The 19,768-nt window shown below is 35.4% G+C and overlaps 2 protein-coding genes across 3 annotated transcripts; both read right to left on the reverse strand.

Annotated features, from left to right (window-relative positions):
• Positions 1-1,430: 1,430 nt before the first annotated feature.
• LOC306873106 (mucolipin-1-like) lies at positions 1,431-16,125 on the reverse strand. 2 transcript variants are annotated; one of them, XM_079422147.1, is made up of 15 exons: positions 15,910-16,125; positions 9,361-9,602; positions 8,939-9,103; positions 8,502-8,658; positions 8,055-8,136; positions 7,869-7,965; positions 6,698-6,797; positions 6,504-6,610; positions 6,262-6,411; positions 6,049-6,150; positions 5,516-5,638; positions 4,539-4,655; positions 4,374-4,463; positions 3,903-4,033; positions 1,431-3,262 (listed from the first exon to the last, which is right to left on the reverse strand). In XM_079422147.1, the coding sequence occupies exons 1-15, from the start codon at positions 15,941-15,943 to the stop codon at positions 3,226-3,228; spliced, it is 1,734 nt and encodes a 577-aa protein (XP_079278273.1). In that variant the 5' UTR covers positions 15,944-16,125; the 3' UTR covers positions 1,431-3,225. The 2 variants fall into 2 exon arrangements, with proteins under 2 accessions (XP_079278273.1, XP_079278272.1); XM_079422146.1 differs by having other exon boundaries at positions 6,504-6,797; positions 15,910-16,123.
• A 796-nt stretch (positions 16,126-16,921) lies between these two features.
• Positions 16,922-19,732, reverse strand: LOC306872586 (trafficking protein particle complex subunit 5-like). Its single transcript, XM_079421202.1, has 3 exons — positions 19,688-19,732; positions 19,109-19,419; positions 16,922-18,400 (listed from the first exon to the last, which is right to left on the reverse strand). The coding sequence occupies exons 2-3, from the start codon at positions 19,376-19,378 to the stop codon at positions 18,104-18,106; spliced, it is 567 nt and encodes a 188-aa protein (XP_079277328.1). The 5' UTR covers positions 19,379-19,419; positions 19,688-19,732; the 3' UTR covers positions 16,922-18,103.
• Positions 19,733-19,768: the final 36 nt, after the last annotated feature.

Here is a 19,768-nt window from a genome sequence, read left to right on the forward strand (position 1 = left end):
CTATGGCCTAATCCTGGCTTAGTCTAAGCCCTGTCTGTGAAACCGGCGCATAGGTTTAATTATCAGCAATCTGACAAAAGGAATATTGAATATTGTTTGGTTTTGCTCTAATCTTTGTGCAAGCGTGTCTGATAATTTTGGGGGAAAAAAGATGATACATGGGCACGTGTCCTTGAGAAAATTATTTAGAATAATTTCACTCCCTTATGAATATGTATTTTCTTTAACATCAGAAGAGAAAGAGAGTAGGGATTGAATTGCCCGCAAAAAACTGTTTTCCTAAAGCTAAAACAGTGCATTCATAGATTCAGGCAGAGAAAAATCACTCATACAAACAGTATGACACCAAACATCAAACAAAGAAAGAGTCATTGATGGAAGAGAATCACTTGATATTTGTTTACATACATAAGAGGAACATAGAAAACCTCGTAAAAGAAGAAATAGTTCAGTCTCTACCCCATCACAAGTAATGTGACTCTCTCAGGCCTGCAGCTGTGCACTGTTCTATACTACATTGCTCTTTTTGCCTAGTTTTTAAGATCAGCTTTGTCTTAAATACGCAAATTTGAATCTATAGGTGAAGCCAATCATATAGCACCATTAATTATCCTCTACCATTTTAAGGTGCATAAGTCTGGCATTTGCTATCCTCACCCCTACAATAAGGACGATAAAAACATTAAACTAGTGGGAAAAAAAAAGCTTCGGTGCGCCGTCGCTCTGGCAAACATTAACAGGTTAACGTAATATAGAAGATATTGTGAACATCTAAGCACATTAGACACCATCACAGAAGTAGTTCAGGATCAAATGAATTGAGAAATAAGTCAAAATGAAGCCCCAGAAGATTATCTTCTTGTTATAGTGCTGTAAAACCTGCCTGTATATGATCACAATGAGCTTATTGAAGTGGTTAATAAATCTCTTCCTGTTAACTCGCTCTGTTTGAATAGCTGGGTGTGGCTCATATTGAGAGCCCCACCGCAGATTGAGAATAGGAACGCTGGCCTTTATAGAATGGCCGCAGGACTGAGATCAGCATCTGAGGGGGTTGCTCTGTTTGAACAGCACGTGTAATCTCTTTCTGTGGTTTCAGATAGCCAACTCAAACAATGTGCATTGGCTAGCGCAATGGTTAGTGCACCTGTTTAGACCAGCTATTCAAACATGCCTACAAACCCCCCTCTTACTCATACACGAGTATTGGCTACATAAGCAACTTTCATATTTTACAAGTGCAATTTAGGTGCCACAGACAACACTTTAAGTGCTCAGATTTGTGGTAAAATGCTCTATTTGTACCACCTAGTGGTCATATGGTATAGTAAGAAAATATGTACATGATTTGCAGCCAATACAGTTTCAAGGGAATTTACTCTAATGTGGAACAACAACAGGAAAAGGAAAAGTGTCTATATTAGAAAGACTTCAGAAAATCTCTGTATTGAGCAAATACATGTGAACAAAAATATGACCGTGACAAAACCAAATTTTGGACAGAATGTGCAATGACACTTATACAAGTATTTAAAACAAATAAAAGAAAAATCCTCCACTTTGAAAAGGCATTTGATTCTTCTACATCATTTTTATCTACATACGGTTTGTGCTGCCATCGTCAAGTTTTCCATTACAAAACATAAAAAAAAAAAAATTGATCAGGCTAAAATGAAATATTTCAGGTATATACCTGACAACACGTGATGTGACTTTTCTGAACAACATCACTGTGTAGCTTCACATGTTAGTAATAGAAAGTGTGGTCTGTTTGCAGATTGTGCGCTTTAAGTTCATTTGAAACAGAGAGGCATCAGAACACAATATAAATAAAACGCTACACTACAACATGATTGAATCACACATTAAAATAATATAGAAATAGTAATAGGAAAATCAAATCATCTTCATCCACTGACATCAAAATAATATGATTGGTCCCACTTATTCTGTACTCGAGTTAATAGCTTGCACAGGCCCCAGAATTCAAATATTTATTCTTCCTTCTCTTATCAGTCAAGTATAACGGAGAAGATAAAATTAGGCTTGTTTGTCCTCTGAAGTGAGAGTCATGCACGGGTCAAGCATTTTTGATGAGTTCTATTGTTCTAATATGTCACCATGGTAACAGAACACTATGACCTGGTCAGTTATCTTATAATAGCGTTCTTGAAGGCCTCTGTTTTAGAACAAAGCTGATGAAGAGTGGCTTCATAAAAGTCTGTATTTCTCTATAAAATACTAAATCATCAAGGTTAAGGCAGTCTAATATATCATTTATAAAATAAGATTTCACCTTACAGTATGCATTTGATTCCGTTTTCATATAAAATTAATTCGGTATGAATAAAATAAAGGAGGTGTCATTAAAAGCTCATAAAAAAATTAACTCAAAGTCATCCTATTCAACAACGAGGTATTACAATCCAAATTACAGCCAGCGCTACACACCAGAAAAGTGTTAAGGCTACGTTTCTGAGGCATTCTGGGTGTGAATTCATTCTAGCAGAGCATGTATTTTTGTTATGGGTGTGGAGATGATATTATGACACCAAGGAGTGCTGTTTCTGCTCTAAATGCTGAATAAGAGCCAATTTTTTAAAAGATGTTTAATCACACGGTCTCCTCATCTTTTGCTGCAGCAAAATGCTTAGGCCTGCCAGTTCAGTCTCCTTCTGATGCAGACATTACACATGACTAGACATTACTCAAAGATATAAAAACTATCCAACAGAACAAACAGCAATAGTTATGAATCACTGACCACTGTCTCCCAGTATTGGCGACTGATGACCCACTTGCACACCACAGCACGTGCACTGAACGAACATGTGAGATCAACATTCAGAGAATGATTACTGTACATATCGCCTGCACGTGTGCAGTTTGTTATCTGCCTAATATTCTCCCAATTCTAAATTTCTGAGTGTTTTTATCAGTATAGATTAAGAGGCAGTACTGGGCTGCCTTTAGCAACCTCCAGAATTAAGTTAAAACTATAAACAAGCTGAGGTAAAACGTAAATGATCCCAGACTGGAGCGATTCTTTTGCAATAATCATATGTGCTCTTCTCCACATAAGGTCTGAAGTGAAGCGACTGTGACTTCTTGGGTATTTTGTCTGGAGGCTTCCTCTCATTGCCACTGGCTTCCTTCCTGTTGCAGTACCACAGTGTGACCAGCAGAGGGAGGTGTAGTCTTCAGGCATCAAGTCCCATGGCTTTACTAGTTGACCAGGAGGACCTCCTCATATGTGGTGGTTCTGCAGGGTTACACCAACAGACATGAGTACAGACTTCAATTATAGTAAAAACTCAAATATGTCATTTTATATGCTAAAATTTATTTTGTGTTAATATATTTTTTCCTATCTTTGTTAAAAGTCGTGATGACACAGAAGTAGTGACGGATCTTTTCTTCTATATTGTTACTGATTAATGAAAACGTAGGGCGAGGACTTTATTCTATGCATCAGTTGTTGGATATTGAGATTTGGGTGTTGCACTCAAAGTACACTGTAAAAATTATTTTTCAAATTTGTAATAAAACAAAAGATTATTATTTTAAAAGAAAATACCATTTCAGTCTTTCAACTTCAAAATTAAATTTTTAATTACTTGCTATTTCTTTGTAATTAATTTTTCTGTAAAAAGCTAGCATATGTTGAATAATATTAATTTGTTGCTATTTGGTAACAAGTGGAAATGATATACTTTACCTTTAAGAACTGGTATCCCTCTTAAACGTCAATTTATTTTTGTGTGCAACTATTATTTGTGCTCTTCTCAACTGCATTCTAATTATTTTGAATGTAACAGCAATACATTTGTGTTAATTAGTAGTGGTTAAATTTTTGACTGCTGATATTAAGAGGCGTTTTCTATGTTTCCATGCTGACACACCTGTCACAGCAGCAGAAGAAAGAGCACGGCGAAGTCTCGATGCCACGGAACTTCCCAGAGCTGGGTGAGTCAGTGCACTCAGCGATGAACGCATGCAGATCAGTGATATGGACAGGCTCCTGAGTTTGATGCTGAACGGAAATGAAAGGATATCATGTTACTGTAATCAAGCTGTTTGGATCATCTTACTCCACATTTCATTTTACTACCTGCCACATATAACACTTTTCTGAGTTAATCAGGAAAAAAATACTGATAATTTACAATAAGAGGAATACAAAAATAAAGTAAAACTGATTTTAGAAAATAATTAAAAATGCAACAAGTTATATAAATTCTATGGTTTAAATTGTTATTTTACAAAGACATGTATGTTTGTATATGCACGTGTGTGTGTGTGAGAGATGATATCAGGAACAAAAACATGTTTTTCATTTCTATCTCTGCATCTGCCTCGTCTTTTACTCTTACCTTGATGGTCTCATAAGCTCCAGTGATAAGAGCGATAAAGAGAGAGAGCACCATGTAAATGAACAGAGAGATGAATGTGTAGAGGTAAACCTGCAAAGAAACAGAGTATATTTACTGCACTGAATCCTGTACGCACCTGTGTGAGGACGTGAAGGTGAAACTCACCTGACTAAAGACCCAGACGAGCATGCTGCTCTCTTGCATGCCACTGAAGGTCACAAACATGTCATCTCCATTGATCAGAGAGAAAAGACACTCAGACACCAGCGAGAGAGAGCGGAACTGAGGAAACAAAACAAAAACGATCAACACCACATACCATATATAATGAGAGAGAAGACGCATGCACATTTGTTAATTTATACACATATACACTCACTAAGGCTGTATTTATTTAGTAAATAATATAGTAAAAACAGCAATATTGTAAAATATTTTTACAATTTAAAATGACTTTTCTATTTGAATACGTTTTAAAATGTAATTTATTTCTGTGATTCAAAGCTGAATTTTCAGCATCATTACTCCAGTTTTCAGTGTCACATAATCCTTCTGAAATCATTTTAATATGCTGATTTGCTGCTCAATAAACATTTTTTATTATTATCAATGTTTAAAACAGTTGTGCCGCCTAATATTTTTATGGGAACTGTGATACTACTGTGAAAAATTTAGAAAGAGCAGCACCTTTTATCATATTACAAATGTCTTTACTGTAAGTGGAATAATTAAGTGCATCCTTGCTGAATAAAAGAATCAACCCCCCCCCCAAAAAAACATTCTTATGACATATTAACAGTATAAATACTATAGACATTTTTACAGTCTCTAAAAACAATCTCTCTTTTGGATTCCTCTAAATTTTATAATCGCAGCATGTTTGAAATTAAAATAACTTTTGTCCAAAAAGTAAAAAAAAAAAAAAAAAAAAAGTCAAAGAAGTTAAAAGGAAATTTCTAAATTAAAAATTTCTAAAAAAAAAAAAAAAAAAAAAAAAAAATTGACAACATTCACCTTGAGAAAGGGGAATTCTTCTAATAACCAACTGGAAATAAATAAATAAATACATAAATACATATATATATATATATTTTTTTTTTAACATGTTCCATGCAGATAATTGAATTATTGAATTTTTGTACCTTAACATGGTATGGTCCCAGCACAATCCACCCACAGAAACAATAACCGAGGTAGATCACCGCCACACAGCAACAGAAACGGATCACATTAGGGAATGCAGCTCGTAAAGTGACAATGAGAATCTGAGAAAGGAAAACACCATATAGTACATAAAATCCACATCCCAAAAAACATCTCAGAGTTGTTTCACAAGCAAATCTTCACTAGAGATGTGGTGAGATCTCAGGTGTTATTTTCAGGTTGTTATTTCAAGATATACTGTTCAATACCGTTCTTCAAAGTGTAGTACATTTATTCAAAAAATTTCTCCGGGCTTTGTAGTGATATATTTCAAATATATTTAAATATATTTAATATCTTAAATACACAGTATGAATAAGGTTAGGCAGGAATTTTACGTTTATTTTCAGCTGATGACAGTGAAAATCTAGAAATGTCAGCAACATTGTTAAAAATAATTTACAAAATAATATAAAAAAACTGGCCAGTGTAACTGCATGAACACTGGTGTGTGGGTGTGTTTGCTTCTCACATTGTACTTCTGAAAAAAGGTGAGGTAGCGAATAACTCCAACCCAAACCAATAACGTTGAGGTGCCCAGGAGGATCCCGCACTCATCGTAGGATGAGAGGTTCTGAGGGTTGAAACAAAACATCATGAAATATCACTGCTGATTGTGGCGACCCAATGCAATGCCTCCATACACATAAATGTTTCAGAATATCCATTTTCTGCACTGACTGACCTTTAGCTCAATGCCGATCTTGATAATGGAGCCTGTGATAGTGAGCACGTCGCTAATGATGAGCAGAATATACCACCCGTTAATAAACTCCATTCTGTCTCCCCAACAGACATGACGCTTCAGAGAGCTCCTGAAGTACTTCACAAACTCCTGAAGAGAGAAGGCAAGAGAGAATGTTAGGACAGGATTCACTATATAATCACTGTCACATTAATGTGGATTGGTCTGATACAATGTCTTACATTTTGAAGAATGATTCCTCTGATGATCGAGCGACCACAGAGGAGCAGAGAGAGAATACAAACCACTATAATGGCCCCATCAAACCACACACGAGCATAACTATCAGCTGGAGACAGAGAGACAGCCTGAGTACAAGCATATCTACTGAATATCCTCAATGTAAAAAATGATATGTGGGGTAGTTGAGTCTTACCGTGTCCAGACACACTGGGGTCTCTACATTCCTTAATGGAGGCCTGATTATCAAGACTGATCTTAACTTTACCACTGTGGGCTTTGTTATCCAGCAGAATCTGAACATAAAACAGGGCCAATTATATACAGTATATCAAATTATTTTGAGTGCATATTTTGTGCATAATGATCAAAAGTTTAAAAAAAATTACTTTGCCTGTTTGGAAATGTAAACTCACTGGGTCAAAACTAAAAACTAAAATTACAGATATATTGTTTCCCTTTATAGGCATTTTAAATAAAATAATGTATTTTCATATTTTAGAAATATAAATAAATAAATTTAGTAATTCAATTTTATAATAAGACAATATTTATTAATTAATAATTATAATAAGACAATATTTAGTAATTAAATTGAATAAGAAGACAATATTTGGCTGAGATACAATTATTTGAAAATCTGCAATCTGAGGGGGCAAAAAATCAAAATATTGAGAGAAATGCCTTTAAAGTTGTCCAAATGAAGTTCTTAGCAATGCATATTACTAATCAAAAATGAAGTTTTGATATATTTACAGTAAGAAATTTACAAAATATATTCATGGAACATCATCTTTACTTAATATCCTAAATATTTTTTGCATAAAAGAAAAATGAATAATTTTGACCCATTCCATGTATTTTTGGCTATTGCTACAAATATACCCCAGCGACTTAAGACTGGCTTTGTGGTCCAGGGTCACATTTATGAAAAACTATTAGGTATGCACTCTAACACACTTGGCAAATTGAAAACAAAATCTAGACAATACTGAAAACTAAGGAATATATTTTTATATACAGGTGCTGGTCATAAAATTAGAATATCATGAAAAAGTTGATTTATTTCAGTAATACCATTCAAAAAAGTGAAACTTGTATATTAGATTCATTCATTACACACAGACTGATATATTTCAAATGTTTATTTCCTTTAATTTTGATGATTATAACTGACAACTAATGAAAGTCCCAAATCCAGTATCTCAGAAAATTAGAATATCAATTAAGACCAATGCAAAAAAATGATTTTTAGAAATGTTGACCAACTGAAAAGTATGAACATGAAAAGTATGAGCATGTACAGCAAGTTAGTTAGTTTTTTTTTTTTTTTTTGGATGAAAGTAGCATTTTATGTGGAAACTCACCATGATAAAGAACGTGTAACAGTCAGGAATTTCATTGTGGATGATGGTCTGAAGATTTATAGCCTTCAGCTGGAACTGTATGGTTACATTAATGAGCCTGAGAGAAAGTGTGTTGATATTAGAGTTTTAGATTATCAATTGAAATTTCTGAGAAGAAATATGCATTAAAAAAACTGTTTAACTTACTTGTGAAATTTGAGGGTGAAGTTCCTGTAATCACGGCCCAGACCTGCTGTGGGAGTGGACAAAGGGTTCACTCCAATACAGTCTACAGAGAGGAAGAGAGAAATTCATCATCAACTGACCAGCCGCAGTGACCGACAGGGACCTCAGGAGGCAAGTCTGGTTAACTGCAAGATTTTTTTTAGATTTCTTTTTGAAAGTGATTCCTGTGGTACACACAGTAACAAGGAACTGCAAGTATTAACAACGTGCAAAAGAGGAAGTAACAAGGATCTTTTAGTTTCATCAAGTTCGTCAACTAATGAATCATGAATTTACAAGTGCTAGAAAACTAATATTTCAGGTACCTTAAGTCTTTGCCTTGATCTTAACGTCTGTTATGGTTAAAACAATGACTAAAATCAGAACAGGAATAAAGTTGGGATGAAAAAGAAGCTGGGAAACTGTCACCTGTGACCACATGCGGATCGATGTTGAAGGTGTCGTTAGCTGGGTCGATCCTGCCTTTTTTATAATACTGCTGACACAGAGAGAGTGCACTTCCGTTCACACCGACATTATACACATACGCATAACGGCCCACTGTCGTCTCCGGCAAAGCCAGGTACTGAAAGACAAGTGAAAAGAATAGATGTTATATAAGGCGTTAAAACTAAACATGACCACACATAACCAAACTCCAGCTGGGAAAGGCAGAATAGCTGCTGTAGATGAATAATATAGTTTTTCATAAAAGTATACATGCATTAACAATACACTTCAGCAGTTATACAGCCAAACAAACAAGATACTTTCAGAAGACAGAGGCTGAACGTAAGCCAACTTGTGTTATGACTACACTGCAAATATATCCCTTAAAACATAGGAATTAGTAAACTATACATTACCTGTTCTATTGTGTAAAACATGTGGTCATAAACATCGCTCTGTGTGTAAACAGCAAGCGCATCATTTGAATCATCGTAGTCTTTGAGAAAAAGGTGTTTAAATGAAGCTGTGTTTTCCTCTTTAAACGTCACCACCATCTCATTGCTTAAGCCAAAAAGTACCAGCTAGACATAATGAAACGGCACAAAAAAAGAGGAATCAAATTCATGGTTATTAGCCAACCTATGAAACTCTGTAACCCTTCAGAGTGCAAAACCAAAGGTTCATTTAGATAGACCCACAGTAGGGCATGTCACTGTGGTTAAAGAATAATTTGTTGGTAAAACTGAGTATTTGAGCTGCAACGCTGTCTTTAGTAAGCTGTGGGATGTGTGTATGAGCTGTAGAAATAAATTCTAAGAAAAGAGAGTAATTTAAATACCTGTACAGTTACTATAATAATCTTCAGTATTTGCAACACCAGTTTAAAAGGTTTTCGGCTTTTGGCTTGGTACTTTTCACAGGGACTCATGAAGAAATACTTTAACTTCCTGCACAATTCTTCCTCTTCTTGGTCAGCACCTATCCAGCCACATGTTACCGGGGAAGGCCTGGGGTTGCTATACTCATCCCTGCAGTCATTCGAACCATAGCCTATTGCCGGAAACAGTAGCCTATCCTCTTCTGAAAGAGAAAGAGAGATACACATAGTACCAGTGGGATAAAGCACAATGTAAATAGAATCTTTGTTTCAAACGCTAATACCCTTTCAATTACATTCACATAAACTACAAAGTTTAGGTTCAGTAAGTTTTTTGTTGTTGTTTTGAATGAAATTAATACTTTTTTTCCTAAGGATGCATTGATCAAAAATGACCATATATACATTTGCAATGATATAAAAGAATTCAATTTCAAATAAATGCTTCTTTTAAAGAATCCTGAAAAACATGCATTACAGTTTGCACACAGTTTTCAACTGGGATAATAACCAGAAATGTTTCTCATGCATCAAATCAGAATATTAAAATGATTTCTGAAGGATCATGTGACACAAGACTAGAGCAATGATGCTGAAAACTCAGCTTTGCATCACAGGAATAAATGAAGAGTTAATTTGCAAAAACAGATAACACTGTTCTTAACAATTTTCAAAAATCATGTTTTTTCATTGTGCATTCCAATTAATCTCAATCAAACTGCAGTTGGGTTATTTTGATTAGGTTAAAAAATAACTAAAAAATACAGCTAACTAACACAATAAAAACATGATAACATAATAAAAAAACATGATTTTTGAAACCGATAACTCCGTTTTTGCAAATAAACTCTTCAAATGACATTTTAAAATATAAAAAAATAAAAACCAGTAAATAAATGCAGCATTAGTGAGCATAAGAGACTTTTTTCAAAAACATTTAAAAATCTTACAGTTTACCCTACACAACACATACAGTCAATAAAAGCAGAACTTGTTAAAGGGGTCATATGATGCGATTTCAAGTTTTCCTTCTCTTTGGAGTGTTACAAGCTGTTTGTGCATAGATAAGATCCCTGAAGTTGCAAAGACTAAAGTCTCAAAACCAAAGAGATATTCTTTAGAAAAGTTAAGACTCGTCCACGCCCTCTTAAAACACGCCCCCACATGTCTACGTCACTGTGTGGGAAGATTTGCAAAACACCGCCCAAACGCATATACGCAATGAAAGAGGGCGTGATTTTTATTCTCGCTGTAGTATTGTTGCTGCCACCGGCGCCATGTCCTTTTTCCTTGTGAAAGAGAAAGTACTTTGTTTGGGCTTCCAAAAGAGGACACAACTAGAAATCAGTGGTTAAGCTGTATTAAGAAGAAAGAGAAAGGGAAAGGGAAGTGGTGTGTGTGGTCAAGTGTGGTATTTGTGCTCTGCATTTAACCTATCCAAGTCGTGAACACAGTAGTGAACACACACCCGGAGCAGTGGGCAGCCAATGCTGCAGCGCCCGGGGAGCAGTTGGGGGTTCGGTGCCTTACTCAAGGGTCTCACCTCAGTCGTGGTATTGAGGGTGGAGAGAGTGTTGGTTATTCACTCCCCCACCTACAATCCCTGCCGGACCCGAGACTCGAACCCACAACCTTCGGGTTACAAGTCCAACTCTCTATGCTGTCTAGGCCACAACTGCCCCCACATTTACAACATTGTTCCAGAACAGTTCAACCCAAATATTAGAGTGTGTGCAGCGCATTTTACAGAAGACTGTTTCCTGAACCTGGGAGTAACTGTGCACAAAGGCTGTTTCTATAAAGTGGGACAATTCCAACTTTGTAAGGACAGTCTGGCACTTCTGACTCACAGCCTGTAAGTAAGTTTTCTTATTCAAAGAATTTGCCACTGACTATTCAAACAGGAGTTTTGAGCAGTGTAGAGTAGCGATTGTTATTTGTCGTTTCTCCGATCACAAATGCAAACATGGTAATGTTTGCAACGCGATGCGTAAAAAGTATAAGTCATTATTATCAGTAAATATGTCCCCACTGGATGTAACAAATGCCTCGTTTATAATGGGTTTTATTGTTTTTGTGTCGTCGCGCCGGGACATGGCATCACAATACAGTGAGGGGTGTAACATTTCCGTCTCACGCTTGAGGCATTCGGCCAATCACAACGCACTGGATAGCTGGCCAATCAGAGCACGCCTCGCTTCTCAGAATGATGAGCTTTGTAAAAACTGACGTGTTTCAGAAAGGCGAAGCATATAGGAGCAACAATAATGTACAGTATGTGGAAAATAATGTGTTTTTTAACCCTAAACCGCATAAACATATTGCATTACACCAAATACACCAAATAATGTTCTTTTTAGCAACGTCATATGACCCCTTTAATTTAATTTGAATCAAATTTCACACTAAGATCACAGACAGACTGAAAGACAAGATGGCCTCAACTAGAGCCTAAGGATGTGAACTTCAGTCTACTTGAGCAAGACAGAGATCACCTATATGCACAACCCGAAACTTGAGATCTGATGAGCGTTCTCTTCCTTAAAGTGATGCGAGATCACTTGAGACTGGGCAGATTGTCAAAGACCTCTTGAAAAGAACATAAAATTGTCAAGGCTTCATTGTTGACCTGCAATGCAGCAAATTTTAATGCTTCACTCCATAGCAAGTCATGTGAAAGGGGCTTAAGACTGGTTATTTTGTCAAGGACATGTCTTTAATTTTTTTGAATGAATGCTGGATTTTATTTCAGTCTCTAAGTGTGCCCTCAAAGCTCTGTGAGTTTCACAGCTTGTCTTCATTTCTCACAATGAAAAAGTGTCAAAAACTTAAATATGCATATCCTATACAGCTGTTCTTTGGAACAGTCAAAATAATGCTTCTTTCTTTCTCCACAAATCACTAAGTAAACACTTCCCAAAAGTGTTTCTAAGCATTTCTGAAATTACAGGAAATATGACTTTTTAAAGTGGTGAAAGCAGGTTTTTCTTGTGCAATTCTGTAAAGACCTTTTTTTTGTGCAAACCAAAACAATAAGTGATTCATTCAGCCACAATGACCTGCAGTTATCTAAATTACATAGCCGCAGACAAAGAACTGTCAAGATTATAGCAGATATATCACTGAGTAAATTATAGATCACACAAAGGGCTGCATGATTTGATGAAAAATCTATTATTTTTGGTGATTTAAAATCCAATTAAAAAGGTCTACTGTGTTTGCAGGGCTGGACAAAATTAGGCAAATATGTTGTGATTATATATGACTATAAAATAAAAATAAAAACAATAAATTGTATTATTTTATTACTAAATTAAATAAAATGAAACAAAAATTATTATTAATATTGTGATATTTCACAGTAAAATAAAAAAGCAAGAAAAAAAAAGAAGGGGCTCTTAAATCTCGTTGATAACAGCGTGAAGTGCTTCTCATTACAAGTTAAGGGAAGATGATTTAAGCAAATGTATTTCGCATATATTTGTTTAATTAAATAACAGACAATTTGATAATGAAACTATGCCATATTAATTTCTTTTTTATTGAGATTAATCATATTATACACAGCTACACACCTACATATGTTACGGAAATATGGTGGAACACCATTTTTCATGCCTCATAAATCACAATCCAGAGTGACAGCGTCTAATCTAGGCTGAACGAAAAGTGAAATACAAAAGACAAAAGTAGGTGAGTCAGCCACTTAAATGAGATTAATGATCGCAGCGTGTGTGGGCTGATATACAGGAAATTTCATGCCGTTTTAGTACCACACAGCAGAAAGTACAGACAATCAAGTGTTCCTTTAAGTTCCTGTACTGTTCACACTGAGTATCCAAGCTGATGTGATTTCCCTGATTTCTATACTTTCTTGATCACCTGACCTGCCGATGACTGCATGATTAAGCAAAAATGGAGAGAGACTTGAAACTCTACCTATTGCCTCTCATTGGCCTCTCTAATCAAAACCATCGTTCATCTAGCAGCAAATCTTTGTGCCTGTCAGAGCCAAAAATCTAGCCTTAAAGCACAATGCCTCAAATGCGCCGCATTCTTGTTACTATATAACAGGAAGATTTTCAGTGTAGTCTAGTGAAGTGATAGGAATCTTCACAGCAAAATTGCAGTGGATGTGGGCGTCTAAAGCCACTCATGAGCACTGGAGAATGACTACAATTGACAGAGTCAATCAAATGCTGAAAAATAAACTGAAAAAATCTCATCCGTCCAGTTTTACAGGTATAGCCATGTTTTCGGAGCACAGGCGTACACTGGCTCCTCACACGCTCTTGCTGTCATAATAAGTCAAGGGTTTGACTATCAGCATGTTATCATAACCCTATCACAGATGACATCAGGATTTGTCGTTCTGCCTGAGCCACCCATGAACTCCACACACCCACACAACACAAACAAATCTGTGGGTACATTAATGTAATGAAAAACTTGGGATGCATTGAAATTTCAGCAACCAAAAAAGGGCTGCAATTATGTTTTATGACCAAAAGATGTTTTTGTGCACAAAATGTAGATAAACCACAACAGCTGAACTTGTAAGCTGTGTGGACTGAACACACTTCACGGAGACCAAATATAATGTTACAATAGCAATATGTAAAACTTGTTTGGTTTAAATATTGAGATGCGTCTCATTGCCAAAGAACTGTACTATGACTGACTGCTTTATATTTGTTTTTTGTTTTTAGCAAAATGAAAAATCTAATTTTGGTTTCAGTAAAATAAATAAATAAATAAGCGCAACACTAGAAAAAAAAACCCAAATTATGAAATATTCTCAATCTCAAGATATATTTCATGTATGTACAACTAGAAGACATTTATTTAAAAAAAGGGAAGTCTTGTTTAAAATTTGAGCTTCTATTAACTTATTAGTGCAGCATTTGTTTCAGATTCTGCAAAAGATGCAACCACAACAGCTGAGCATTTCCATCTATTGCATGTTTTTCAAGGAAAAACAACTGAAAAGCTGTACATGCAAAAAGGCGGTCTGTGTGAACTACCTTTATGCAACTGATTTACTATTTTGTAGACAACATGAATTGCAAACACAAACCATTTTACTTCAATAATTTAACATTTTTGAGCAAAACATCATAATATTAAGAAACAATGTAGTACTTTTTCTAATCTGTTGTGAAATGATTGGATGTTGATAGTGTGTATTGGAGTGGGTATTACATTATGGAACTGATGGAGTTCAACTGAATTAAGATTTTCTATAATAAATCCTAAATAGGTTTTTGACTATTGGTTAACTTTATCAAATAACCAGCAGAAAGTCCTTTCAGTGGGGGAACAAGTTGCTAAATTATAAGGACTTTTTTTAAAATAACATTCTTTCACAATAAGACCAAAACAAAAAAGATTTTTTTTTCACCTTAATGTTTAGCTACTTAAAAACAGCCCAATTTACCATTATTAGTTTGGATATATAACTGTAATTGAAAAGTTGCAGTTGCTAGCCAATATTATGGTGGGATTTTAGAATTGAATGCCATGAAAAATGTGCAACAGGATCCATCAACAATCAGAATGAACAACAATACTGTGGTGTTAGACATAGTTTAAAAACTATACGCCTCCAATCTACAACTCCAAAATATCTCAAACTGATTCGCTGGCTCTTGTTGAGATCAGTTTTAGATTCTCTACACATTCAGTGATTTTATGGTCATTATAAACCAAGTGAAATGAAAGTAAAAACAGCTGGCAAATGTAGTTATAATTTCCAGTAACGTTTATGACTCCATTGTGGTGTTACTGTAGGAATAAGGTCAATGTGACACAAATGAGGAAGAAAATCCAAGCGGAAAATAAATTACATACACAGTCCATGAACTAACACAGCAGTCTCTCCAGCCTCGTGATGTAATACTGAATCATCCAAACCACAAAAGCTTTCAACAAACCTCAAACAGGAGTAACCAAATATTTAGGACTGAGGGGACCAAAGGGAAGATGCAAGTCAATGAAAACTCCACACAAATCCCTACTTTGCATTTTAGAGGGGACACATACTGATCAATGGTAACTGTTAGTTATGGCACGGAGCATAACTGAAACATAAACAGTGACCACACGAATCTGCATGATGAACAAAGGTTCACAAGCTTGCTCGAAACTAAATATTTCTGTGAGCTCTTTTGAGGATGTAGGACAAGACAATTACATGAATCATCATAACATACATACAAAAACAGCTATTTATTTACTTCCAAATCAATGAAATATTGCTAGACTAGTAACCCAATCTGATCCTGTGCTCGTGACCAATAATACTTCACCAGACTCTGTTTGACATTTGATATTGTTGTGCATCCTAAGCACTTCTGTGCACAAAACAGAAAATAAACGCACTATTTTGTAATCCATTCCATAAAAACAGGACAATATTTCCACTTTTGCGGTCTAACACCCCATCGACGCACTGAAAGGCTCCATAATAAACATTATAATCGTCACATCGCAAGCGTTTTAATCACTCACCGGAGGAAACATGATTGCCTTTATTCGCGTCCATGTCAGCGGTTTAAAATCACGCGCAGAGACTGTCGGCATTAAAATCCCAGTTTAAATCACAGCACAACGGGACCGAGTCTGCTCAATTTTGGTTCATTGACGGGTTCCTCCCCGGTTACCGCTTGTTTACAAGCGTCCACTCGCTCGCGAGCAACACAGTCAGGCAACTTCCGACTAGGTCACGTGACAAGACAGCATCATGTGACACTCTGAGGCTGAGGAGGTGCCATGAAACTTCCATGGCGTGTGGATACTGTAAACAGAGCTTGTTGTGTATTATGTGATACCGGAAAAGGGAGGTTTTCATTTTTATTTATTTTTAATTTATTCTCAATTTTACTTGGAAACAAATCAGATGATGTTCCCTAATGTACCATTTGATTTTCTCTATTTTAAAAATGACATTGCATTATCCTTCATATTTTAAAACTAGTGCTGTCAAACGATTAATCGCATCCAAGATAAAAGTTTGTTGTTTACATAATATATGAGTGTGTACTGTGTATATTTATTATGTATATATAAATACAAACACATGCATGTATATATATTTAAGAAAAATATATGTTTATATATTAAATATATTTATATAGAATATAAATGCATATACATGTACATATATTCAAAATACAAACTGTGTTTTTATATATACATAATAAGCACAGTACACATACATATATTATACAAAAACGTATTTTGAATGCAATTAATCGTTTGACAGCACTAATTAAAACACTTATTATTAATTATTCAGTTTAATTTACAGCTCTTTTGTTTTATGTTTTTTCTTTTATATTTATTTAACTCTGTCACAAATTATATAAAAAAAAACGTTTGAAAGATTTTTCTTTTTTTTACTATCAGTAGTAGCAAGCAACAAAATAAAAATAAAACAACTACTGCATTTAAAATGATGTGCAAAACATGGTAATTTTTTCAAAGTTTTCTGTCTGTGGTGATTCAATAATGAAGCTTGGAACCATGCTATATTTTTTTATATATATAAAGGATAATATATAATTTTGTATTTGTTATTTATTGGTTTTAACCTGTATTGAGTGACTGTTAGGGGGAAAAAACTTTCAGAGAAAATGGAAGCAGGAACTTGCAACCAAATGTAGCTTTATAACTTTGAACATGTTTAACAGATTAATGTTATATTTTTCTGTAGCTTGTTTTCCCCAGTGCTTAAGAATCAGTGTGAGGCTAAACAAGTAACTTACTGGGAATAGTTTGTGATTTTTTACAACATGAAAATCAAGACACTAATGTCATGATTGCACTTAATTACACTGAACTGCTAAATCCTGTTCCTGACAAAAGTTCCCTACCATTTACTAGTAATTGTTGTTGCTGCAAAAAAACTGCTGTAACTATCATTTAAAAAAAATACAATGAAGCAGACAAAATGTTACATTAAGAGTGTTAATAATCACTATTATTAACAATTACTCTTGTAACTACTGTACAACATTTACACAGAAAATATTAACATGGAAAACATTTTAAGGAACAATATTTCCTCATCTCTCCTTGCAGTTTACAAAGACTTTATTATATTTAGTGATAAAAAGTGAAACATGAACAAATGAAACATATACATAACAGCAATCCTCTATAACACAAAAATCAAATCCAAATATAATCATTCACACTGTAAATAAAACATCTCTGCTACTGTTTATGAGCATATGTATCTCTGCTAGCACTAGTTTTCATTTTGACATATGTACAATTCTGAGCAACTAACAGTTAAAAGGTGTACGTTAACATTTTTTAATTTTTTGTCAATATCAGTGCAGCGATACTCAATTCCACTGCAATCCAAGCCTAAATTCAACATTGATTTAATTTATCATTTATTATAATTTATTAATGTCTTATTATGATACATTTGTAAAATGAACACCCCAAAAATAACTCCTCAATGCATTAGTGTATCAGTAAAGACTGGACTAGTGAGGTGACTGTGTTGATGTGGCTTGTCCTCAGCAATATTCTGTAACATCTTTAAAAAAGAGGGACAGCTAGAGACATTCTTGAAGTTATTTTGAGATCTGTGATAGATGCAGTGAAAGCTATAAAAATGAGTGGGGAAAAAAACAATGCTGAGACTCTGCACTCAAGGCTAAACTTGAGACTCGATGTACTAAGCAATCTGCTATCTGCCATCAAGAGTTTTATCACGAGCAATGACTGCCTCATCAAACTTGATCATCAGTGTGGTTCCCTTATGCCAGTGGACAGTGACTTTGGCTGGGAAGCCACTGTGGGTTAAAATAGCCTCCACGATGCCACCAGTGAAGGCTGCACAGTTTAAAGTGCTATTTTCTTTAGGTACTGAAATGTAGGCATTGATCAAAGGCTCCTTTTCAATGATGTAGTATGTTTTGTCATCATCATTGGCTTGCTCCAGTTTGTCTGCTTCCTTGCCGAATAATGCTTTCCATACGTTTACCTAGGAAGAAAGAAATAAAGAGTTAACACTATAGGCTGTGAACTTTAAAGTAGTTCAGCCAATGAAAACAGGCTGAAAATATACTCACCCTCAGGTCATCCAAGATGTAGATGAGTTTGTTTCTTCATCAGAACAGATTTGGAGAAATTTAGCATTACATCACTTGCTCACCAATGGATCCTCTGCAGTGAATGGGTGCCGTCAGAATGAGTTCAAACAGCTTTAAAGCTGATAAAAACATCACAATCATCCACAAATAATGACTCCATCAGTTAAACAGTCTAAAACAGTTCTAAACAAATATATTGGTGGATTTTGATGTGAGAGGACAACAGAGAATAGACTTTTTTTGTCCCTGGAGGAAGCAATATTACAAATAAGACTTCTATTTTGGCCAGAAGTTATGGTTAAAACTGCTTAATAATGGATTTGTTTTTTTTATAAACACACACGTTCTTACAAACATAAGACGTTACTGATGGACTGGAGTTCAGTGGATTACTTATGGATTATTTTGATGTTCATATCAGCAGTTAGGACTCCAATACTGACGGCACCCATTCACTGCAGAGGTGAGCAAGTGATGCTAAATTTCTCCAAATCTAAAGAAACAAACTCATCTTTGATTCAGCAGATTTTCATTTTTAGATGAACTGTTCCTGTAACCAAAAATGATCTACACTCTGCAAAACAAATAAACAGTAATACCTTAATAAAGAGAAGTATGTTCAAAACTTTGGTCTCTCTTTTCCCGTTTTTCTCCCTCATCACAAGAACATCCAGAAGGCTGGCTCCAACCCCCTGACCCATGTCAGCCAGCCGGGCCTGGAGCTCAGACACCGAGTACACACGGCTCTGGCAGTACTGCACCATCTCCGAGAAGAGCAGCGCAAACGCACTCACGCTCACCTCGGTTTTGGGACGCGTGAGCGAGCGCTCGAGGATCGCGGATTTGCCTCGCGTGAAGCGGACCTCCATTGCGTCCACACCGAAACTGAATCACAATCCGAATCAAAGTACTGCAATATAAACAGTTTTCAGTTATAACCATCACATTATAATTTGCAGATAAATATTTACGAATGCATAAACGTGTCAGTTGTCCTCGTAATTCATTGATTTGTCATTCATTGTTGCGCTTATCATGTAGGTCTCTGATTACATTATGGAGTTTCCTGATAAAAAGGAACTGAATAATACGCCGAACGAGCCACCTTGTACAGAAAGCAGAATATTATAAAGCATGCATCACAATCAAATCATATTTCACTGTGTATACGCGTTTACCTGGTGTTTTGGATGCGTGAAGCCACGATTAGTGCAATGCTTACTGTTCCCTTTTGATCGGATATTTACAAACTAAAAGTA

This window comes from Barbus barbus (assembly GCF_936440315.1).
Source record: "Barbus barbus genome assembly, chromosome: 7".
Taxonomy (NCBI): domain Eukaryota; kingdom Metazoa; phylum Chordata; class Actinopteri; order Cypriniformes; family Cyprinidae; genus Barbus; species Barbus barbus.